Consider the following 25,165-nt stretch of genomic DNA (forward strand, 5'->3'; position numbering starts at 1 on the left):
ATTGTCACTTGAAAAGATTTAACAATGTTTCTGTACTTTGCTATGCTGCCAGCACTGTTCTTTGAATATTTCCTCAAAAGCTAGGCTTCAGGAAAAAGGAAGCTAACCAGATGTTCCAAGTTCTTTTAAATTCTCAGTCTGCAACTTTTCTGTATTTTTTTACAAATTATTTTGCCCTGGAAAAAATAGACAAAATAGAAAGCCACTACAGCTTATAATTTTTATTTTTTTTTTATACTAGTTTTCTATTTTTAGCAGAATCATGGTGTTTATTGTGTCAGTATTCTGGAGATTCTGCTACATCCAGTGCATTATAAAAAAGCAGAAAGGCTGAAAAAAGTCATTATTTACAGTAGCATTGTGGAAACTGCAGTTATACAATTACTTTTCATATATGCTTGCATAGTTCTAAATCCATCTGTGAGGAAGTGGTTTCTAACAGAACTAAGTGTAGTTATGTCATTTCTCTACAGTTAGGTCAGCTGAGACTTCTCTGGATCATACAATTGGGAATCCACTGATCCTTTTGTTAAGAAGGCTCCTAAGATACTTCAGATGGAAAAGGTTCTTACATAGCTGCTGTCTCACAGCCAGTGCTGAAAAGGAGAATGAGAAACATTTGCTCTTTGTATGATGTCCTAGTGCAAATAAAGCTTCCCCCCCCCCCGCCCCGCCCCAAAGTGAAGCCTGTGTTTTTCAGATTTCTCTTCCTACTTTACAGTTAATTTCGAGACTTTTTAGATTTTAAGTCTTATCTCAGTGTGGTTTTTGACATGTAGTTTGATGGTCTTAGTTTTTTTGAACCAAAGAGAATTCTGCAAATCCTCAAGAATCCTCTGTATTTTATTCTCATAAATGGATTGCATTATGGAGTACAGTTTCCTGTCCGGACCATTCAAATTATCCAAGTGTGTAAGTGTAAAGGAATAGATTCCTTGATGTTAAGATCTAGATGGGGGTTTTTTGTTGTTGTTTTATGACTGTCGAAAAAATCCCACACCAACAATACAGGTAATTAATTTCTTGTTAGTATTTGTGAATTTCAGTTATGTCACTCATAATCAGAAAATATTCCTGGTTAATTTCAGCCCAGAAGTGGTTTTATTGAAACTTCCTGTGTTGTCTGAAGGGTTGTGGGTTTTTTTTTTTTTCTTCTATCGAAATTCTGAATGTGGAAAGGGAATCTTTTGCAGGGATATGGAGGTAAAGGCAGGCCAGTTAATGTAATTTTATCCAGTGTGACTCATGTCTCATTGATTTTCCACTTGGGAGGTAACTCTGGTTATCAGACCTTTGTGTCCTGCTTTTACAGTATAGCTCATAATTTAATTTAGTTGCAGTTAGATCAACTGCCTTTTAAAAATCCCTCTTGTTAGACTGTTGTATGTCTGTATTTACTTGGCCCAAGAAATTTCTCAAAAGAAACCATCTGAAAAAGGCAGGAGGTTCTCCATGAGAAACAGGAGAGCTATGGAGAGGCTTCCTGTGTAATAATCTCAGTACCGTTTTCCGTTTTGATTCATGTCTCACTATAGCTTTGTTATATGATTTGTACCAAATAATCATGTGGCTGTTTCTTCTCATCCTATCTGTTCTGTCAGTAGGCCTGGTATGCAGAATTGGCATGAGTTAGAATTTAAGTTCTGTTTGCTTATCCTCCCTCAAATTTGTCACTTTACTATGTGTGGGCTATAGTTACAGCTTCCCTAGTTGGTTAGCTCTTGCTACTGCTTTTAAACAAAAGTGTACTTTTTTTGTACTTATAACTTAACTTCTGTTGAAGTTTGGACAACTGTTTTTCCATAATGATAAGATGGCAAAAAGAGCCCCAAGGGTTTGAATAGGTAACACATGAGAATATAGGTGGTCTACTTTTTTTTTCCCCCTCTGATGCTTTTTTATGCCTCAGGTTCTGTTAGTGAAGACTTGTATCAGCTGGATTTCAGTTAAATTTTCAGTAGAATTTTTAACAGTTTTATATTTGAGTGAACAGTAAAACAATGAAAATAAAGTAAAACAGATGATGCTATGACCCCTGCTTTGCAGAAGCATACATGAAGAATATTTCCCTCACAAGAGTTTACAATTCCAGTATAATGTAGGTTATAGCTGGGTAATACAGGTAGATGGAAACAGTGGGATGGTTGAATTATTTCCTGTGCATCCGTTATAAAATATTTTTGTCCTCATCATGGAAGATTAGAGTTCCACGTTAAAAGAAGTAACCGTGGTTCTTACACTCACAAAGCATCAGGGAGAGCCTGAAAGTAAGGCTTCACATTACAGCTAACCTGATCCAACGGCTGTCTGTCACCAAAATACATAGTTGTGACTCCTGCCTTCCACTGGCACCTGTGCTCATTTGATTATTACAGTAAGCCTGTTTGGGGAGCTAAACCAGCAGAAAAATAATGGCTCTCTTGTAGGGATTTGTATTTTCTAAATCAGCTCATTGTGAGATTGGATTGAATACTAAAGCAAATGCATGGGAAAAATCAGGATGATGCGCCTGAGAGTTACAGCGGGGTGGGATTGCTCCTTTTTGTAGATAAATCACTTAACAGTAAAACGAAACCTCACCTGGGAAGTCTTGTTGCAAAATTAAAGAGAGAATGATTGAAGGCTTACCAGAGTGTGAATGGACCCTGTTGATAAGGAGTGAGATGATGGACAGGTGTGGCTTTGCTGTGTTAGACAGATACAGGGAAAGTGGTGCCTTGGACAAAGGAGTAAAGTAAGGAAATGCTCTTTGGAGAAGTATCTAAATGGATATAAGTGGAGCAGGGTTAGAGAAGAGAGCATTGCAGTTATTAGGATGCAAAATGGTGAGATCCTCATGAGAGTTACCTGCTTGGGGTAACAGTGGAAACCTTTTTAAATCAAGCCAACTGCTGAAAGGAAAAAACCCCTTTGCCATTGGACCTTTGTAACCTTCATTGTCAATGAATGTGCATCCTTCAACATAGGCTACTGGACTGGCGCAACACACTTTTAATTATGGTTCTGTTAACTCACATAGAGATTTACAATTTTACTTCCTTAAAGGCTGTTCAAGTACATGGATGTTGTAGAGTTGTTCTTTCTTATCAGTAAGAGTGAATAAAAAAATGTTTTTAACATTTTCCTCAGCTGTGTGAGGATAATCCAAACTGCATGCATGTAGAACTCCAGAAAGGAAGCAGTGCCCACCTTAGTTGGCACGTGATTTTTAAGGAGGGCTTTTCAGTCAAAATAGGCAGGTGTTTTCAATGTTAGAGGATGGTCACAGTTGTTAATTTCAGTCAAATACTTGTGGAGGAGTGATATTTTAATAAAATTATTTCAGTGATTGCAGAAAAAAACCCCTCTACTCTGGTAATACTCTACAGGTGATACATATCTGATGACTATTTCACTACTGTCTTGAGTGAGAGTTGTAGAAGGATCTGACAAAACTGAGTGAATGGGTGATAAAATAGAAACAGAAACTCATTGTCAGATATGTGAAGTAATGCATAAGAATAAAATAACTTTATGCAAAAAACGCCAACCCTGACTTTAAATCAGCTATTACTGCTCAGGAAAGTATTCTGATAGAGATTTCTGTGAAAGCATCAACTCTGTTTTTGCTAGTTGTCAAAAATAAAAAATAGGGTTGAGTATTCTTAGAAAGGGGTCATAATGTTAAATGTTAGTATTTTGTGGTAAAAATCCATTACATACATAGGTCATGCTTTGAATATGATTATCCCGCACTGATCTGTCTGCTAGACTCAGTCCATAGAAAGGCAACAAGAACGATCAAAAGATTTGGGATAGCTTCTCTATGCAGAACACCAAGGAGAAAAGCCAAATAAAACATCCATTAATTCTGGGGGTGTACAACAAAGGTATGTCCTCACATCTGCCATGCCATACGTGGTCACTGTATTTCAGAACTTTCTTTGTAGATACAGTGAAACTAATTTTTAAAGGTACAGGGGGTTTACGTATTTGTTTTTCCCCTGCTATCAAGAAAGGAATGTGTTTAATTGCTTATTGTTCTGGGAGAGATAATATATCATTGAGTTATAAGGGCTTTGTATATTCAAGATATAATGAAGGCTGCTTAGGGGCTATATTCTTACTGTATTTATTTTTCTTTTTTATGGCTACAGTATTACGCTGTGGGTAATACAGTTATTCATTTTTTTATACAGAAATTTTAGGTGTTCTCCAAGAGAACTGACAATCAGTTATTTTTTTATAATATTTTAAAAATGTTTAAGCAATTTTATGGGTGGCATGGAAATTACATTTGTCAAGTTAATCCTTACTTAATACTTGATTTCAGCTCTTCGGAGGTACTAAGTAAGTAATAAGCATAGCACTTGGCTTGACATAGCACTCACTGTTAAATTCCTTAGAATAATTCTGAAAAAACTGTGCCTTCAAAATGGTCAGTAAGACTTTTTTAGGACATCACTGGCAAATGGTAAGTGATTTATTACTAATAAAAAGCTCTGTAGAGTCTCCTGCTTGATTTACTCTGTAAATGCAAACGTGCATATGACTGTCAAAGTGAATGAATGAGATTTCTAACTTTGTAACTGCTTTTATTGATTATTTTCAAATTTATACTGTGAAAATTCCAAACTCTATCTATGGCAGACTGAGAAAGCTGCTGGTCAGACCGGTTTTGGTCTTGTAAGATAGAAACATTTGGAACACTCAGATCTCTGTAACTGAATACTTGAGAGGGATAAAAATCAGAAAAAATACACATTTTACATTATATTTGTATAAGTCAATATGTAAGTCCATAGTAAATAACTTAGCCATTTAGTCTATGCTTTATCTACTTTCCTCAAATTGGGTATTTTAAAGTGTGTTGGCATTTGATACAGTGTGTGGGCAATCTGTGTGCATTTTGGAGGCAAAGCCCTTGCCAGTGGAGAGCAAGAACTTAACTGCAAGTGCAGATTTTGTACTGCTGTGATGGGTTAGCCATTTAGGAAATGCTGAGCTCTGGCAATCTGCTCATGTTTGCTTAGGATAGGTATGGTAACTATATAATTCAAGCTCTCTGACCCAGCTTCTGGCAGCCCCTTCCTGTTGCCTGAATCTGAGGTAAAAAAAATATGCTGAAGGTAGCTCTCTTTTCCTTTGTTCTTATGCTTTGAGAAATTCTCTAGTGGCTGAACCTGGAACTTGAATAGCCGTTTAATGTTTCTCCAGTCCTTTTACCTGCTGTTACAGGGTAATTGCAAGGAACAGTAGGATGAGCATCTCTTTTTATTTCTGGAAATAGATATTATTAAGCATTTTAGATACCATAGCCAGATGTATATTTTTGTATAAAGTGTTAAATGCTCTCATTGTTATTTTAGTAAATTGTGGTCATAGTTTACACTGTTACTGGATTAATAACTGATGCAGTATGACATCAGTGAAACATAACTGTAGTCGCGTCCTATCGTCTTGAGACAAAGCGTGAAAGTCAAAACTGTCAGAAATTACTTCAGTTCCAGAAAACTAAAGTTACAAAAGGCGAGGTTTTTGTATTAAATATTAAAAATTTTGAAGTCTCATATGTTCCATTAGGGTGGATACAACTGCAAACATATACCTAGTTTACTGGTACTGAGTGTATCCATTTGAAAAGTCTCTGACATTGAAGTTGGAAAGGCATAAGTTGTTTATGCAGTAGCTTTCCATCATTGATAATACCATGGATATTTTTTTTCTTTATTCCTGGAGCAATGTATGTAGGCAAATTCATAAAAAGTGAAGCAGAAGGGGGAGCTCCAAGTAAAACACAAAAATTTTACTCTGCCAATGAAAAAAATTGAAAGCAGTAAGGAGAAAGGGTTAAAATGAGTTGCTGTAAGAGTTGCATTGGGTATCTAACTTCAAAGCCTTTCCTTTTTGCCAAGGTATTGATATTTATACCCATTTGTAAAAATGAAAAATTAGAATTCTGTTTTACAAACACATCCGTGGGATAGCTTGAATGCTAAAAACACATGGGAGCGCTAGGGAAGGCAGGGGCAATTCATGGAAGAGAAATACACTGAAGTTTAGTAAATAGAAGTGACATACGACTTAAGATAATCCTGAGGTAAAAATAGTTGGAAGCTGGAAAAGTATTGTATACGGCAGCTCTTCCCTAGCCATCTGCTTATGGCTGCTGTCAAAGTACTGACTGGATAGACCTTTGGTCTGGCTGGATGTGAGAAAAGAAGTTTGAAGTTAATAAAGTTTGAAATAATTGATTTGCTTTTAAATTTAACAAGGAAGAAGTTTTGGAAATGGATAGTCATTAACATGCAAAGGGAACTGAATGTGTATGTGCATAGGTGACAGGTATGTTCAGGTGATCAGGTGGTAATTGGTGAGTCCCTTTTGCTCTGTAAATGTAGTGCAACATCTCAATATCTGGAGCATGGAACGTGTTCAGTGCTTAATAAAGTATTTGGCAAGTGGGAAGGGATAATAGAATTGGAATTAAATTTTTCACTTTGTAGGCAGTCATTCATTTTATGCTTGAACAGTGAGCATAGTTTTGAAAGTAAATTGTCTCATATCAGTGCAGGAAATCATAAACAGAGTATTGCAAAACAAAACAATGCAGAATACCTGGGTATTTATATCACAAAGTTGAGTAAAGGAATCAAAAAGAAAAGCATACAGAGAGTAAACTGTAGTTGTATTTCAGCAATGTGTTGACAGGTTAATGGTGGGTTTAGAGTAACAGTGTAAAATCTCCGAAATGGTTCAAAATGAATTTTTAATCTATAAAATACATATGTTCATCAAGTTAATAAGATACCAGAAGAAGAAACAGCTGATGTGTAGTTGTATGGGTGTGAAAAAATTCTCTTCTGACTGAATCTTTCAAGATCATTAATTTATGACTGAAAGATTAAGAAAGTATGAATCAGACTGGTCTGTGTTTTTACTGTGTGAAGGGCTGATGAGCAAAACTGATGAGCAAGCCTGCATCTAGATGAAAAATGTAAGTTGAGCAAGCCTAAAGATTATTTATCAGTGGTCACAAGAAAAGCAAAGACCTGTAGTTATGGTAGAAAAAAACACCGCCTCTTACTCTGCTGTTTGTTTGTTTGGGTTTTTTTTAGAGTGGTAATATCATTTTATGCCTGAGTGTTCAAACAAGAAAAATGTTTGTGTTGAGAAAGTAAGCAGTAACTAAAAGGCTGAGATTTTAAATGTAAATGCACTCTGAACAGAACTTTTTGTATTTTCCATCAGTCCTGTAAGCATAGGCAAGATAGAACACAGAAAACCCAGGAATTAAAATGCAGCATGTTGTTTTGCAGCGAATGTACTGGCCTGTGAAGACTTTCTGAGCAAAGCAAGAGAAGAAAGCAAAATAGCAATCAAGCGAAACCAAATTGCACATGATGCAATCTTAGTCCTATTTGAATTACTATAAAGTATAATAAAAAAGGGAAATAACCTACCATTGTACTGGTAAATCGAAGAAATTCTGGCCAGCTATCTGATCTGGAAGTAGTTGGATGTGTAGACAAAAGCAGTGAGAAAAAGGAATGTACTAGTTAAACTGGAACCATTCTTAAAATAAAGTTTTGTGGGGGTTTTTTTGTTTTTTAAATCAAGGCCTCTATTACCAGTAGGTATGTGGTAACTAAAAGGAAAAGGTATGCAATAATGTTCATACTGGAAGTTTTGGTTTCTGTGCCCAGAGACAGGACAGCAATCATACATAAATTGGCTGGTCACTGTTACTTTGAGAGCTTTTAAAAAATGCAGTTCCTAGTGCACTTAAAACACCTTCAGTACTTGCCAGTTGAAACTTTAGGAATCCGGGTAAACTGAAATATGCATAATGGTTGTCTTATTCGGAACACTTAAAATACAGACTGAACAAAGAGTGAGAACATCAAACTGCAGAGGGTTATGAAACCTCTCTGCTTAACACGCTCAGTGTCAGTTGCAAAGCGAAATTTGGAAAGAATCTAAGAATAAACAGTAAAACATGGTGAGTGCTGATATTTGTGGTTCTGTCAGGATGCCTAAGCCCTGGGAGAAAATTTCTGTCTGCCTTCAAGTACTTCTGGGGAGACAGGCTCATTCATGGTGTAGATGATGCTGACATCCAGCTCACAGAGGCAGGAACGTGTTCAAAACTGCTTCGAAAGGCTATCTGCAATGTCAAAACTATCATGTGTGGCTAAATGTAGCTAGCAGTTGTGCTGTGTATTAGACCAAAGGCCAAAAAGAGACAATGAATGTAAACAATATCCTGGATGGAAGGCTGAAACAAAAAAGGGATGGGTGTTTTTGCTACCAATTGGTATTTTGACAACTGCAACAGTGTTGTGGTTCTAGCATAGAGGTATAACAGCGAAGCTTTTCAGTAGCTCTATCTCAGACCGTTTCCGCAGAAAATAGATGGTTCTCTGCTGGCTGTGTGCCAGAGACTTGACTTGGTATAACAGTCAGTTGCATTATACAATTTTATGAATATATCAGAGTCAGTCATAACACAGCCACATGAGCATTTAAAAGAGCTAGGGCTCTTAAAAATAACTGCCAATCAAAAAGCAACATAAGGCAAGTCATTTATGGTTGGACTCAATTATCTTTAAAGAGCCTTTTTCCAACCTAAATGATTCTGTGATAGCAGGCTACTACAGTATTTAAACTCAAGGTTAAAGCATAGTTTGTCTTACAAGCTACTTTGTTACTTTCCAGAGCCCCTATCATGTGAGAATGTATCTGTTTGGTTACGCTGTGAGGGGTGCTACAGTTGTATGCGCACCATATGTATGTATCAGTTTATGCAGCAAGAGATGCCTGTAATTGTGGGACCATGAAAATGCACCTTGGTAGAAGACACAGCAGGGCCACAGCATAGCTGTGGCAAGCTTTATTTCTTTTGTTCATAGATGCCAGGATAGTTCTGGATTCTCTCCCCACCCCCAGTCTGTCGAGAATGTGTTTTAAGCATTTAGAGTCATAATTTACATCAACCCTTTAGCTTAGGCCAGAAGATGTCCCTATATTTGTTTACCATTATTGAGTAACATTTGGACCCTTTGACCAACTGAGCAATCCCCCTAAATTTTGCTGGGAATGAAGATCTCATGTGTAAAAAGTTTGGAGCTTTCATGGGAGTTGAAGTCCCCTTTTTAAGAAGGGTTGCAGTTTGAGCCCTGAAGTTACCTGCTATGTGTGGTTTGCTAGCAGTCTAGTTAGTGCACGTGTAGATTGGAATTGGCCACACCATCCTTGAGTTTTGGAGATGACCAGAGGGAGCAACATGAATTTTTTCAAAATGTTGGAGGTGAGGTGAGGTGTCTGGCAGAACTGTGTTGCATTTAGGACTGCAAAGAACCAGCCCATGGGATAGCAGTTTTGCCAGTCTGCTTATAGAATAATATGCTGACCTCCCAGATAGAGTCAAAAGTATTACCAGATGGAAAATAAGTGGTTAAAACATTCTTCATGAATGGAGATAACTGGAAAAACATCCTTCCTTCTTGCCTTTTTTTTTTTTTTTCTTTGGGTACAGTGGGCGTATTTTAAATTTTGAGGGCAAAACTGAGTACAAAAACATTTTAATTCTGATACAACCCTCAAAATACTTTACAGGAACCATTGCATGCCTCATGCTCCCATTTTCTAAACTCTCTGGTATGCTACTTGCTTTAGTATCCATGCAACAGGATTTCTAAGCACAACCCATGCAGAGTACCTGGTTGTGTATATGTAGTGCTGCTCTGTTTTGTATGTCAGTGTTTGTCTGAGGCTTATATAGCTGATGCTGTAATTTTGCATATTAAAAAGTATATTAATTGGTGTATTTGAAATGCGTGCCTTTGACAGAAAGTCATCTGGGATAAAAATATATTCTGCACAGTATTTCATACAATATACACATTACAGTGTACTTCATAGGGTAGCATGTTTGCAGTCACTTCTGAAAGTAAATCAGAGTAGATATTTCTGGTGCAGTGTTCTACAGAAATGAACAGACTGGTTTATCTTGGAGCTTTTAAGAAATTAAGGAGCACTGGTTTTCTTCATCAACTTCCTTTTCATCTTTAAGCTGTTAGGGTTATAAAGTAAATGATGACCCCTTACAATTGCAGCCTACCTGTAGGAAAAAAGAAATGTCTTTTTGTGCTTGATATTTTCTGCATATTGCAATAACAACTTCATTAGGAAATAAGTAATATTTTTCCTAGTTATTGGTATAAAACTATGTTCTAGCTGTGTTTAAGAGGTCAAATATTATTGGAGTCTATTTTGCTAGAATAACATTCTGAGAAATGGTTACTGTAATCAAGTTAGTGTAATTAATTTTATAATGAGCTTTTTAAGAACCTCTTTAATTTAACGTATCTCAAAGATGTTAGTCACATGTTTTGGTAATCCTGCACTGGAGATGTTCTTGGGATAAGAGCAAAGCTATTTAGCAGCTGAATGGTTTCACATGAAAATACAATGTAGTGGGACTTTTACCGAGGATGATGTAGTGGTGTGGATAGGTGGAGTGAGAAGGATGTAGACTGATGGCCAATAAGTGAGGTTTAAGTGTGATTTTTTGAAATGGGACGTAGAAGTTATTTGTGTAATCTGTTTTTTAGTTTTCTTGGTAAGTTAATTGCATCAGAAAACAGTCACTTTATTGACTGATCAGTAAGTTCAGTAAGGGTGTTTAGTTAACACTACTGTCTTCATTCATGCTAAATGCAATTTGTATTAAATGATATCAAGGTGATTGATCATTTTTTTTTTTTTGCATTTTCTAATAAGTTAAGATGAAGGAGCACACCGGTGTTGAAGTGTGGAATGTAGTTTGCTGTTCTAGGGCTGTGGTACCACCTTACAAAGTTCACGTATTCACCTTTGGTTCTGGCCATATGATACCACTTGTGCTGCAGCACATTGTCCTCTAATATGGCCCACAGGAAAATTGATCCACCTGGACCCAGATGAAAAGAAAAAAAGAAAAGGTGTTATTTTCATCTAAGACCTACTTGTAGTTTCATTTCGTAGTTCCATGAATATTTGTGTTGACAGAGTTGTCGTAAGTATTTGTGACAGATAATTGGGATGGGTACTGCGGTGATGTGTATAGATTAGTTGTGACTAGGTAAGATTCCAGATTCTGCCGGTCTGCGTCTTCCAGTTACTTCTGCTTCCAGTTTCCCTCTTTCACAGTTGTGATCTTTCTGTCTCATAGCAGTTCTTCAGGATTCCCAGTCTGTGCCTTTCTCCAGTCAGCATCCACTCATTTTGCTAATGTAGCCACTCTCCTTACCTATCCATTCATGTTTGGCATTCGCCTTAGTCTGCCTTCATCACAGCTCCGCCAGGACTTTTGTTCTCAAGCAGACGCTTCTGTGCGTCAAATTCCAATTTCTTACTCCAAAACACTGAGGTAGAAAAACTTACTGAAGAAGTCAGATGTGCCTTAAGCACTAAGAGGGTTTAAAATATGTCCCTATTTGTGCACAGAAATGACTAATTATTTTGACTGAGAATTGAGAGGAGAGGCAGCAGGGTGGGAATATCAGTTTGAGGCAGATGCTTCAATGTATGATTTCAGTGCAAACTAATTTGGCCAAGATACAAGAAACTGAAAGCAATTTAGGGTTTGTCCGTAAGGAGAAGAAATTTGATAGAGTGGTTACTTTTCTAGAGTTCTGCTGTACAGTTACACTGGTATAATTCATGTTTAGCTTTATATGAAGTAACCTTACAACCTTATCTTGGAATGTTTGACTGGAAAGGGGGTGACACCTCTGTTGTACCCATCCTCCCAGTAAATTTCCTCATGTTGGTAGCCCAAAAGAGAAAAAAAATGCTGTGAGCCATTTTCATAACTTGCTTCTGACTGGAAGGGATACAAAGGAACAAATGTGCATTGCTAGTCATTGTCATATAACTTGTTGGTTTGACCATTTTCTTTATTTTGTATTTCTAGAGAAAGAGAAGTCAATGTAAGAGTGTTGGAGAGGGGGAGGGTAAGCTTTTGTTTGTTTTCACACATCCTATTATTTAAGTACCAGAATCAGCTTACCCTTACTTCTTCCCCTCCCCTGGAAGAACTGGAAACAACTTTTTCTGTAAGAAGGTTCTCTCTAAAGATTCCACACCACCCCCCCCGCCCCCTGCCCCTTATGTAAGAATAAGTTGTGTGGATTGGTGAACCCATCTATTTTCAGGAAGAAAATGAGTATACTGAACTACCTGTTCTGGTTCTTTGCCAGTTTTAGTTTTTGGTAAAGCGTGTCCCTTGCTAGTTTGCTGGCTTATAAAACCTGTTGATACTTTTTTCTTACTCTTCTTAATTTTTCTTTTTTTCCTTATTTACTCCTGCTATCCTTATATATAAAATAAAGTAAATATAAGTAGTCCCATTCTGACAAACTGTAACTTGACTATATGTAATATAATCTTACTGTGTCATAGATGGCTGAAATCTCAGAGTAATTCCAGACCATGGAGCCTCGTAATATATATTTATTTTTACTTCTATTGCATTTAAACTTCCATTATAGCTTTAAGCTGCTTATTGTTATGTATTATTTCACGTAAGATCTTTGTAATGTCTTTTGGTGGAGGTTATTTCTATCACTTGAAAGTATTGCTTATTTTGATGTCATGTAAAATGAGAAAAATGTAGTGCCTTCTCCAGAAAACTAATTTCTTGCTACTGTAGTTCTGCTAAGCTCAGTATGTGTGGGAAGAGATGCTGGCGTACTCTAGATGTGATAGACTGGTGAATATAATTTGTTAAATGAAATTCATACCTAATTTAGTAATACTACTTTGCTGGGAAGTGATGTGCTTTGTATGTGGAGATAAACCAAAGTCCCGATAACCTGATGTCTGTGCAAGTTCTCTTCTGTTCCAAGATGCAAATTTTTTGTCTTGGGCAAATGTTTCTCTAAGGGATTAGATTCTGTTTACATAAATAGCTTCAGCAGTCTTCATTTTATACAATCACCATTCCATTTTTTAAAATGTACTGTTTTAAATAACTTACTACTGCTCTGCAGAGAGTTTAAGAATCGCTATTTTATACCACAGAGATACAGTGGTTTCATTTTTAGCTTGTCACCTATCAGTATTCTTTTCTTTTGAGATACACACTTAAGTAGTACTATGCATGCTTAAAATGTATAAAGTCTAGGGGTTTTTTTCTGAATCACTGAAATAATGTGGTCTGGAATGTATAGCTGATAAGAAGAAAGATAATGGTGTAAAGATCAGGATGTCTGTAGGCAATCTGAACACAAAAGCTTATTCAAGATACCTTTGGTGTAATTCTCTGTGGAAAATGCAAAGATGTAGTTTTTTATTCCCCCACCCCTCAAGGGCAGTATCAAGAAGCTTATATGGGGTCCTGCTAATGAGTAAAGATTGTGTGCATGCATGGTGAGTGTATGGATGCAGTAATTGGTTAAAAATCTATGACATGCTCACAACAGAAGGTAATGGCAAACAGGAGATCCGTGATAAATGTTATGTTTTTTCTTTGTTAAACCCCTTTAATGTAGAAGACCGAGTAAGAGATACAGGGTCAGGTCAGACTCAGGTTTTGTTTACTGTGATTGAGTCTTGGGAGAGTAGAATCTTGAGACTCTCAAGAAACTTGAGAGAAGCCAGTTTTGGCCATCAGTTTCATATCTGCACTAAGATAGACCAGTAGCAAGTTCCTAGTGAATTACTGTTTTCCAAAATGTAAATAGTGGCCAGTGGCTCAGAGTGGTTTCTGAGAGGTTCTGAGGTCTCAGAAATATGACAGACTTGACTATATTCTTATGTTAAAGTCACAGTTATTTTAATAGAGTTATGTTATGTGCATTATAACAGAGGTCTAGAAAATCATTAGGTCAATGGAAGCAGGATTTCTAAATTAAATAGTTTGGGATAAGATACAGAATGAGTGTACATTGTTTCAAACTAGCTAAATTATGCACAGTCTTACATTCTCAAATCACACCGTATTATTGTCATTGGTGCAGATTTGTCTTGATTTTTTTATTTCCCAGACAATGTTCTGCTTTTTGGTATTAGAAAGGTGTATGTAAAAGTGGTGTTTCTTCTGAGGTCTTACAATTTGAAAAAGATAATGTGAAATGTGACACATTTTTAAAACAATAAAATACAACGTTTTGAAAAAGGAATATATATTAAGGACTCCCAAGTTCTGATGACAGAAATAAGTACGATCAAAGAGTCTTATGCCTGAAATAAAACATTCTGCAATATTACTTTCAGCCAGAGACAGGCAAGGTCCCACAGATCTAAAGCAGAAAGAAAATGAAACAGGAGAGGGCAATTATGTATGCATCCTGTTTGCTCTTGTAAATGGTAACTACACCGATAACAGATAATGTTTCTGAAGTAATTTTGGGATTTACTGCAGTATGGGACTGGAATGCTAGTGCTATCAGGTATCCACAATTGCAATAACTGAACACTGGAAAAAGTTTTAATCTTTATTCCCATGTAGTATTATCTGAGGATGAATGGAAACTGATTGTTAGATGAGACTCAGAAGAACCGGAAGAGAACGGATCATTCTTTTCAGTAAGATGATGATTCACTAGATGAGGTGAACAAACTATTCTGTTTTCTAGAGCAGAGTTGTGGTGGAAGGCTGTAACTGTTGTCCATTTTCATAAAATGGTGACATCAAATAATTGTTGGAGACTTTTTCCTGTTGCAAGAGTCTGCATGTGTCCCCTGCCCCAAATACATGATTTTTTTTTTTTTTTAGTTTGTTAAATGTTGTATGTAATGATAATACATCCATCATAAGTACCAAATATATAAGAAGTACCATCACACAATTATAGTAGAGGCTTCTTCCATTGCTTTGCAGCTTTCAGGTCCTGTGTGCTGATAGACCCAGTATGTTCATATATTAACTTCTTTTCTAGCTTAGGGCCACATTGAACATACTTTTAACTGCCTATGTGTTTTATAATTCTTGGGGTTCCTTTAAACAATCGACTTGTAGTTGGTTCCCAGATAGCCAGTACTGGTTTAACCCAGTGAAGAATTTGGTTATTCTGTGTATTTAGGAAGGAGTTTACTCATTGTTGTCTTTAACTGTTGGTTTCCATCTCTACGTACGTTTGTTTCCTCTGTTGCTAACAGTTTTCACACACGCAGTTCATCATTCACTAGCTCTGCTAAGTGGGCTTTTGGTTAAGTTAAATAAAAATTCTAGTGTAATTATATGACTACGGTGTGTATCAGTAGAGTCCGCCTAAAGCTATGTAACACTTTTAAGAGTTCTCAAATGCTAAAATGCATACCCTGAAACTCCATCCTGTGCTGTCATCAAATTCTTGATTGTATATGGGATGTATGGTCAATTTCTGTAAGCAGTCGAACTTCAGTCTCGCTCTGAAGAAGTTCCATACTGATTAATGTATGACGGTTCCCTATAAGGTTTCAGCATCATCACTCACTGGCTGACTTCTTACGCAGGTCCTTCCTCACCAGAGACAAATTCAGAGTTTCTTTCTTACTTCAAAGCTTTGTCTCTGCATTATATTCTGCTTTCATTTGTAACTTCTTCATTTATAGTGGGCTTTGCAAACCAGACCATTTTGTTTCTTAGCTGATTCTTCTCTAGACTTTGAGTCTTTGTTATAATATTTTTTTTCCTAAATGTTAATGTGGCTCCTAGGGTCACAGGCTGGTTTGCATTGGAAAGGACCTTAAAGATAATCTAGTTCCAGCTGCACTGTCATGGGCAGGGACACTTTCCAATAGACCAGGTTGCTCAAAGGCCCCTCCATCCTGGCCTTGAACGCTTCCAGGGATGGGGCATTCACAGCTTCTCTGGGCAACCTGTGCCAGTGTCTCGCCACCCTCACAGGAAAGAATTTCTTCCTAATATCTAATCTAAATTACCTTCTTCTAGTTTAAAACCATTACCCCTTGTCCTGTTGCTACAGGCTCTACTAAAAATTCTGTCTCCATCTTTCTTATAAGCCCCCTTTAAGTATTGATAGGCCACTGATAAGGTCTCCCTGGAGCCTGCTGTTCTCCAGGCTGAGCAACACTGACTCTCTCAGCCTGTTTTCATAGGAGAGGTGCTCCAGCCCTCTGATCATCTTCCTGGCCCTCCTCTGGACTTGCTTCAACAGGTCCATGTCCTCTTATTTTGGGGGCCCCAGACCTGGACACGGTACTCCAGGTGGGCTCTCACAGGAGCAGAGCAGAAAGGGGTGCTGGCCACGCTTGTTGTGATACGGCCCAGGTTACAGTTGGCTTTCTGGGCCATGGGTGCACATTGTTGGGCCATGTTGAGCTTCTTGTCCACCAGCACCCCCAAGTCCTTCTCCTCAAGGCAGCTCCCAATCCATTCTCTGCCCAGCCTGTATTGATAATGGTGGTTGCCCTGACCCAGATGCAGGACCTTGCACTTGGCCTTGTTGACTTCATGAGGTTCACAGGGGCCCACTTCTCAAGCCTGTCAAGTTTCCTCTGGATGGCATCCCTTCCCCCTGGCATGTCAGGTGCATGATTCAACTTGGTGTCATTGGCAAACTTGCTGAGGGTGCATCAGTCCTACTGCCCACATGCCAACAAAGTTGTTGAACAGTACTGGTCCCAGTGTGAACCCCTGAGAAATGCCACTCGTCACCAGTCCTCACTTGGACATTGAGCTGTTGCCCACAGCTCTTTTCAGTACGACTATCCAGCCAATTCCTTATCCATTAAGTAGTCCACCCATGAAATCCATGTCTCTCCACTTTAAAGACAAGGGTATCATGTGGCACAGTGTCAGAAGCTTTGTACAAGTCCAGGTAGATGGCATCAGTCGCTCTTCCCTCATCCATCAATGCTGTAACCCTGTCATAGAAGGCCATCAAATTTGTCAGGCATGGCTTGCCCTGATCTTCTGCTATAGCAGGTGCTTCTTCATTCGCACAGTCCCTGCCTTTGCCTCCTGCGACTTGGGCAGTGTGGCTGGGTTGTGCTTTAACCCCAGCCAGTAACTAAGTGCCACGCAGGGACTCGCTCCCTCCCTCCTTCCCCACCCCAGGGAGCTGGGAGGAAAATCGGAAAGGAATGCGAAACTCAAGGGTTGAGATAAGAACAGTTGAACAATTGACATAAAATAAAAGCAAAAGAACAACAACAATAATAATAATAACAGTTATAATGAAAAGGAGGGAGAAGAGAAGAGGAATGAAATCCAAAGGGAAGGAAGAAAAGTAGGGACACGCAATACAGCTGCTCACCACCTGCTGACCGATGCCCAGCCAGTCCCAGAGCAAGGATCAGCAGCCCTGCCCACCCCCCCACCCCCCCCCCGCAGTTTATATACCGAGCATGCCATCCCGTGGTATGGAATACCCCTTTGGCTAGTTCAGGTCAGCTGTCCCAGCTGTGTCCCCTCCCAGTCTCCTGTGTCCCTCCAGCCCTCCCACCGGCAAGGCCTGAGAAACCAAAAAGTCCCTGATCCAGTACAAACACTACCTAGCAACAACCAAAAATATCAGCGTGTTATCAACGCTGTTCCCATATCAAATCCAAAACACAGCACTGCCCTAGCCACCAAAAAGAAAATTAACTCTATCCTAGCCCAAACCAGGACATGCTGGAACACTTGCTGGTGAAGACCAAGACAAAAAAGTAGTTGAATATGAAGAATGGCTTAGATGTAAAAGCCATTCCCTTGCACTCCATATTCCAGCTCATAAATATCTCCTAAAATGAGTGGTTTATGAAACATTAAATTAACTCTTCCATTGAATTTCTTTGCCGTGGAAGATGTGGTTATGTCTAGATGAAAAAAAGTGATTCTAATTGGTTATGAAAAGTAAAGAAATAATAGTTTAATTTCAAGACAGTTTTTCCAAGGAAACTTCTGGGAGAATTTATGTAGTTGTTTACTTAGTAAGCTCTTGTGAATGTTGTTTTTTAGTTTTTAAGCAGTAGTTAAGGTGCAGTCAATTCAGTGTATCCTGATTAAAGTCCACCATCCCATACCCTGACCCAAAACAAAACAAAAAAATCTATCGAGGTGGAACTTTTTCCCCCTGACCTTCATTTCTCCTTTTGTGATATTTACTTTTTTTTTTTTCTGTTTCTAAAATGCTCTTGCTCTCCCCGAAGGTCACTAGGCACAGCAGGGGTTGTGTCTTTCCTGCTGTGAGTAAAACAGGGTTTTTTGGGGGGCAAGAAAATTAGGGGAGATAATGCGTACAAATCTGAGGAAAGTCTGACATTACTATCTTAGGTGTTCCTGAGGCTGTTCTTACTGACTGGCTTGCTTCTGTTTGACTCACTGTGATACATTGTTTCAGGCTTTTTTATTTATTTTGTGTTTTACCAGATACGGAACTGTGGGATTTTTGTTGGGCTACGTTTTTGGGATTTTGCAAAAAACTGTCAAAATCTCTCTTTACTTTTGGTATCTGCATGTGTCTTTCCTGTCAGTTAAAGGGATCTATAGGGAAGGTAACAATGCAAGTTTAAGTAACTAAGAGCATACCAGAATAGTAAAAACAGAAGAAACTTGATGGCAGGGGATGACAGGCTGAACTCACTTGATACTGGAGCTCTTTATGGAGTTCATCTCTCACTGTTTCTGGTTCCATTCCTGGTACAGCTAAATTTCAACTGTTCCTTTTTGCTCATTCCTTTTGGTTATTTACCTCTTGCATTTTCAAGTCTTTTTCCTTGCCTTCTTATTTTTCCATTCTTTTTTCTTTATGACAGTTCTCTGCTGTTTGTTAAATTAAGAAATTCCACTGAATAATTGAAATCTAATTTAATAATGATTTAGTTATCCATGTAATAGAATTTATGTTACTTCATGTAACATGATTGTAGAAATACCTTTTGTTATTGAATTTCACTATAACTAGACATAATTTATCTCTTCTCTCTTACTTGGCTAAGTTTATACTTGGATTTGTTAACTTCATGGGGAATTCATTTTCTGTTCTTACCAATATGAAATCATAAGTAGGTTGAAAGTAAAGAAGACAATTTCCAAAGGCTTTGGACATACATATTCTGAATATAATAACTGTGTAGAAAGAAAAATGTGGAGAAACTTGTCAGCTTGTGTTATGCATCATGAAGTTTCTGAATGGTCAATATGAAAATAAATTTGCTTATGTAGTTACAGAATATGAAGAAAGATTCAGTAATCACTATTCTCTAGTGATTTATGGTGCCTTCATAATACTGGATGTCCTTAAATGAAATGCGATTCCTGGTATGTTTTTTCAAGTAATAGCTGTTGGGCATTGGCACTAATGCCCAAGCTCTGGAGACAACTGAAAGCCTTGTCTGGCTTTTGGATCCATATATTTATTTGTCTTTCAGTATCAAAATTGGTTCACTTCCACTATAAACAAAGTAGTATACATTGTTTTCCTTGGGTGAAGAATAGGTTTAATGTGAACTCTGGAAAGCATTTCACTCCTGTTTATGTAGATAAAGGTTGTTCAGGGATTTGGAGCCAATGTAAGTTTTGAGTTCTGCTTAGTTGATTAAAATTAAATAGCAGAAATAATATTTTTTACTGTGTAACTAATTATAACATATATTTGACAATGCGTTTCATAATTCATTAGTGGTAATATCTTTCACTACTTGTTTTCCTGTGTCTCTTCAGATATCTTCTGAGGTTTGAACACCCTAATGCATGGCGCTCTATTTGAACAGAATTCATTTGCTTGCACATCTTTAGTTGTGATATGCTGAATCACTTAAAGATAACCAAGAAAGATATTTTACATTTGAAACCCAAATTAGCATTTCACATTCTTAATTACTTTATAGCAGACTGTTCTTTATGTAGGACACTTGTAAAATTGATAATTGCTTCTTTAAAATGCTGTTACTCTTTATGTGTCCTGTTGCATTCTTCTTAATTTTTAATGGAATAATTTCAGTGTTTTATTGATGCCTTTGTCTTTTTCTCAACAGTTTTCAAAATCTTGTTAATGTGATGACATAAACTAGTAAAAAGGCATGTGGATTACATCATGGAAATCAGCAATGGTGATTGATATTATTCGAGTGGCACAGTAAGGGTCTACTGTATGAAATGTCAGAAGTTTATATTTCTTCTGGTTTTGCAGTGGTAAGTTTGTTCATTTTGTACTAAGTAAATAATAACTTTTTAACTTGTTATATAAGCTATATTTCTTTAGAAAGTAACATACCAGTAAATCAATGAAGATTTCTATCTTGCATATTATTTCTAATGTCTCTCAAGTTCAGAATTACTTACCAAAGTGTATATTGGAATCTGGTTTATTTTATTGGTATCCATTTGAAATGTAAGTTACTCGTCCTTAACATGTGCTAGCCTTTAATTAAACCATCTAGGTGAAATGGAATATCTAAATGACCCTGCTTTTCATCTTTGGGTTCATCCCCAAATGAGATCACTCCAGAAGGTGTTGAGCTTGTGTATAAAAGGGGAGAACATACAGACAAGTTTATCCATGTAGAAAATAGGTATAAACAATCATTATAGACAACACAGTGACATGTTTTTTTTCTGTCTTTAACTCAACTACTGATGCTTTGCCTGTTCACTCCTTACTGTATTATTTATATTTTCTCTTAAGACAGAGTTCATTGGACATCTCACACTTTGTCCTGCCTTGTTACTTTTAAACAAGCAGAACGGAAGTTAGTACAGTAGCAGTACACACAGTGTACCTTTCCAGGCATTCACGTAAGGCAGTGGGAATAGCTAACAAGCAGGAGGGTTGTAGCAGCACACATACAATGCAGTTTTCCAGAATGTTTGAAATTTCCACTTTGTAATTGTCTTTTCTTCATTACAGAAAATGATGTGCTGTCTTATACAGTTGTTTCTGGAACTATACCAAGCAATACTTCTATACTTCTAGGATGCATTAACTTTCATTAAGAAATACTACTTGCATTTTGGATTCCTAAACAGACAATATAGTAATTGTTGTCAATCATCAAAAATATTTGTACTGCTGAAGAACTGTACTGGCCTTGTCCCATTCTCTTTTTTGCTCTAGGACCATCTGACACCCAAACAGTAGATTTGTGAGAATTCATGCTGGTTTGGTTTTTTTTTTTTCCTTCCCTCACCTTTGCTGAATATGAGAAACACCTGTTGAAACAATTTTCTTCTGTTTGTCATTTTCAGCCTTTCTAAATAACACATAAAAGGTTTGATACTCTGTATTTGAAATTTGAAGTCTTCACATATGTCACTTGAACAGATTTTGTATAATCTGGAATTTGGTAGATGGAAAAGGAAAGGCATGCCATTATGTACAAATGTGAATCTGTTCATTGTCATGGATATTATGACAGGTTTGTGGTGGTATGCAGTTTGACAGATTGAATTTTTAAAGGTGAAATTAATAGAAGGATAAGACTGAACTGATTTCTATTAAAAATGTTATTTTGAGATTGGGCAACTTGAGTACTCCTACATCTCGCCCTGAAATCTGAAATACAGACACTCTCAAACTGGATGTTTTAAACTTTACTTTGAGTCTGAATTTACTTAAATCCAATGTATGTGATGATTCATTTCACCAACTGTATGAAAAGTTTAAAAATGGAAAAGGCTTGGGAAACAGCCTTTTAGTACCTCAGAGAAGATTACTGAGAAGATAGAGCCAGGCTTTTTATTGACATAAATGATGCAAAAATAGGGGAGGCCCCGCCTGGGTATTAGAAAAAATTATTTTCACTACAAGGACAAGGTTGCCCAGAGAAGTTGTGGAGTATCTGTACTTGGAGTTTTTTAAGACTCAGCTGGACAAATCTGAGCTTAGTCTATATGTTCATTCGAGCAGGAGGTTGGACTAGATTGCCCCCCCAAAGTCCTTTTCAACTTGAATGATTTTATAATTCTGATTCAGGCATTTTGTTTTATTTCAGTTTTACTATTAATGACTGTAACTTTTTTTTAACTGGTGTGAATTATTTTTTTTTTAATCCACTGTTAATTTAAATTGCAATTCTGTTTTGTTATTTTTGAGCAATTTGGTTTTTTTCTAAGCAACAAGTGAGTAAACATATGATTTTAATGGTTTCCTTCTTAGTATGTCAAACCATGTAACTGGAAACTGGGATATTAAGACCGTGATATGATACCTCTCATTTGACCAGACAAACTTAAATAATAATAGATTATATCATATGTACAGTGCATAAAGTAGTGTATTTTAGTAACTGGAGCCTAACTGGAACATTCCAGCCTTATATAAGCCATAAGTATGAACAACATTCACAAACAAGCGTTAAAGCTAGAACGACCACAGTAACCGAGTCAGCTAGTTTGGAGCTTAGGTGGAAAACTTTTTTAATGCCATAAAGAAATACCACAGAAAGAAGGGGTATTAATACATTGCATAGACATACTAAGTTTTACATTAGGTACATTTCTGACAATGTATTCTTCAGATTTGCTATGTCTGTAGGTGTTTTTTAAATATTTTTTCTGATTGTTTTGTTTACCTTTTTTTGAAGGTTTCCCAATGAGTGGATCATGATGAACATACTTTAGGGACTTGCCATAGTATGGCTGCTTCTCGATCTACTCGTGTTACAAGATCTACAGTGGGTTTAAATGGGTTGGATGAAAACTTTTGTGGTAGAACATTAAGAAACCGTAGTATTGCTCATCCAGAGGAAGTTTCACCCCATCCTCAAATACGGTCAAGGTCACCAAAGAAGAGGCCGGAGTCTGTGCAAACTCAGAAGAGCAGTAATGGTGGAAGAACTACTGATTTGAAACAACAGAGTGCTCGGGAATCATGGGTGAGCCCTAGAAAGAGAGGGCTGTCTACTTCGGAAAAAGATAATGTTGATAAACAAACTGTGGAAAATTGTGAAAAAAAACAAGCAGAATCTGTTTCACCAGTTTTGAAAAGAATTAAGCGCTGTCTACGTTCAGAGGCACCCAACAGTTCAGAAGAGGACTTGCCTACTAAAACAGAGAAGGAGTCATTGGAGCATAAAAGCTTAGTGTCGGACAATGATGCAGTCTCCACAGGGACTAAGCGAGCTTGTCGATGTCTTATATTGGATGATTGTGACAAAAGGGAAGTTAAAAAGGTGAATGTCTGTGCAGAAGGATTTAATAATTCTGCAATAGTTGATGAGATCGCAGGCTATCAGACTGTCAATGGAGTTGGTGAGAGAGACTCAAATTCTCTTAACTGTGATGACTGTCAGCTTGATGGGAACACTAAGCAAAACAGTGCGGGTTCCTGTACACCCAAGGACAAAACAGTAGCAGAAAACGGAAACTCATTTGCCCATTCTTCATTGTTGCTTAATAGCAGCAAGGAGGACAGTGTTGTAGACCATTATGTGCCTTGCACAAACTCTCAAGAACAGGTAAAGTTAGAGGACCACAAAACAATAAATGACTGCTTGCCTGAGGACCATGCTCATCAGGCATACGAGCCAGCCACAGGGTCCTTTTCTGAAATCCAGTCATCTTTGTTAAGGGATTCGGAGGAGGAGGTAGATGTTGTAGGAGATACTAGTGCCTCTAAGGAACAGTGTGCTGAAAACACCAATAGCAACCCGAATACTCATCATGACAGTGCATCAATCTCAGGTGAACCTGAACCACATTCTTCAGTGCTGGACTGTGTTTCAGCTCAAGTGACATCTATGTCAGAACTTCAAGAACACAGATACACATTGAGAACTTCACCACGAAGGGCTGCCCCTGCCAGAAGTAGCCCTACTAAAAATAACTCTCCTTGTAGAGAAAACGGACAGGTTGAAGAAAATAATCTCAGTCCCACTGAAAAGAATGTACCTGTAGGTATTAATAATATCAATGGATCTCCCAAAAAGTCTGAAGAAATTAAACAGAATGAAAAAGAGAGAAATTGTAATACGGGAGATCATGGGAGTGATGGACTAAGAAAGCCACTTTCTGAGGCTAGGCTTGTTGCTGGATATGTACCATCTGCCAAAGAGAGTGCCAACATCCACACTGCAGAGGATGATGAGGAAGAGCCTGATGTGTATTACTTTGAATCAGATCATGTGGCATTGAAACACAACAAAGAGTATGTGTAACTATGGTAACCATGAATTCTGCTTTTGTTTCTTACCAGAAATATATAAATTAATATGTATTTGAAGTACATTCACAAAAAATTAAGGGCTTTATAGTTTTCGTACTCTCTGGTCTTCATTTTACTTCCTTGTTTCTACCTCAAACAAAATTAAACTATTTAATATGCAGTATGGTACAGCAATGTGGTTTATACATTCTAATTATGAGTTCTTTAGCCAGAACTTGGTTTTTGTTTTTTTTTTTTTTTTAAAAACACATCTCGTCTCTTTTTTCTAAAAAACTAGCTGGAAACAAAACCGAAGGAATTATAACCCTTAATTAGAGTTGAGTTATTTATCAGCATATCCAATAGGCACAGCACATACAGCCTATGAAATTGTCATTCCGTTGTACACAGAATTTAAGGCTAGATACCTGTTTTCAGAGTGTCATGGGAAAGACTTACCATTATTATATTAAGGAAGATAAACTGATCAAATGCAGCAGTTTGAGAACTTTCTACAGAGTAAAATATGTTTGTACTGCTGTTCATATTCATTAAGTGTAAATACATAACATGTATTTAATGTATGAGATTTAATTTCTAATTATTATTAGAAACAATCACTATCTTGGTTTTATGTCTGAATGTCTATCAGTAGAACTGTGGTAATAATACATTTGTGGTAACTGTGAAGGAGACTCTTGAAACAAAAGGGCAATTTTCTCAGTGAAGAAAGTTTACATGGAGAAAATTTGTCTTTAGATGATAAATCAGGCCACAGTTTTTATTGCACAGTCTTTGTTTTGCTGTTTTGACTTCCATGTTTTGTTGTTTAGTAGATATTCTATTTGTTGTGAGTATAGAAAGGCCAAATAGAGATGATCTTCAGTTTGATTCATATGAAGAGTTAAACCACTGCTAACAGTTTCTGTAAATCATCACAGCACAATTATTTTGAATGGGCAAGGCACAGATGATTGATTAATCCAGCAGAAGTTTGACTATTATTTTTTGTATTAGAGTTGCATTATTTCTATAATGAAATTTTGTTCAGTATTGGATATGCATAAATTATTTTAATCAGATAAAATTGTGAATTGGAGCATGGTTCAGGTAAACTATGATTTCAG

At 37.2% G+C, this 25,165-nt stretch overlaps 1 protein-coding gene across 3 annotated transcripts in view; it reads left to right on the forward strand.

The window, feature by feature from the left end:
* The window catches only part of ZZZ3 (zinc finger ZZ-type containing 3), a 64,056-nt gene that overhangs the window by 8,242 nt on the left and 30,649 nt on the right, over positions 1 to 25,165 (forward strand). For all 3 annotated transcript variants that reach the window (XM_055724740.1, XM_055724738.1, XM_055724739.1), the window contains exons 2-3: positions 19,933 to 20,089; positions 22,480 to 24,041. In XM_055724740.1, the coding sequence (XP_055580715.1) occupies positions 22,531 to 24,041 (1,511 nt within the window). In that variant the 5' untranslated portion in view covers positions 19,933 to 20,089; positions 22,480 to 22,530. The remainder of the gene's footprint in view (positions 1 to 19,932; positions 20,090 to 22,479; positions 24,042 to 25,165) is intronic.

Source organism: Falco cherrug, chromosome 12 (assembly GCF_023634085.1).
Source record: "Falco cherrug isolate bFalChe1 chromosome 12, bFalChe1.pri, whole genome shotgun sequence".
Lineage (NCBI taxonomy): Eukaryota > Metazoa > Chordata > Aves > Falconiformes > Falconidae > Falco > Falco cherrug.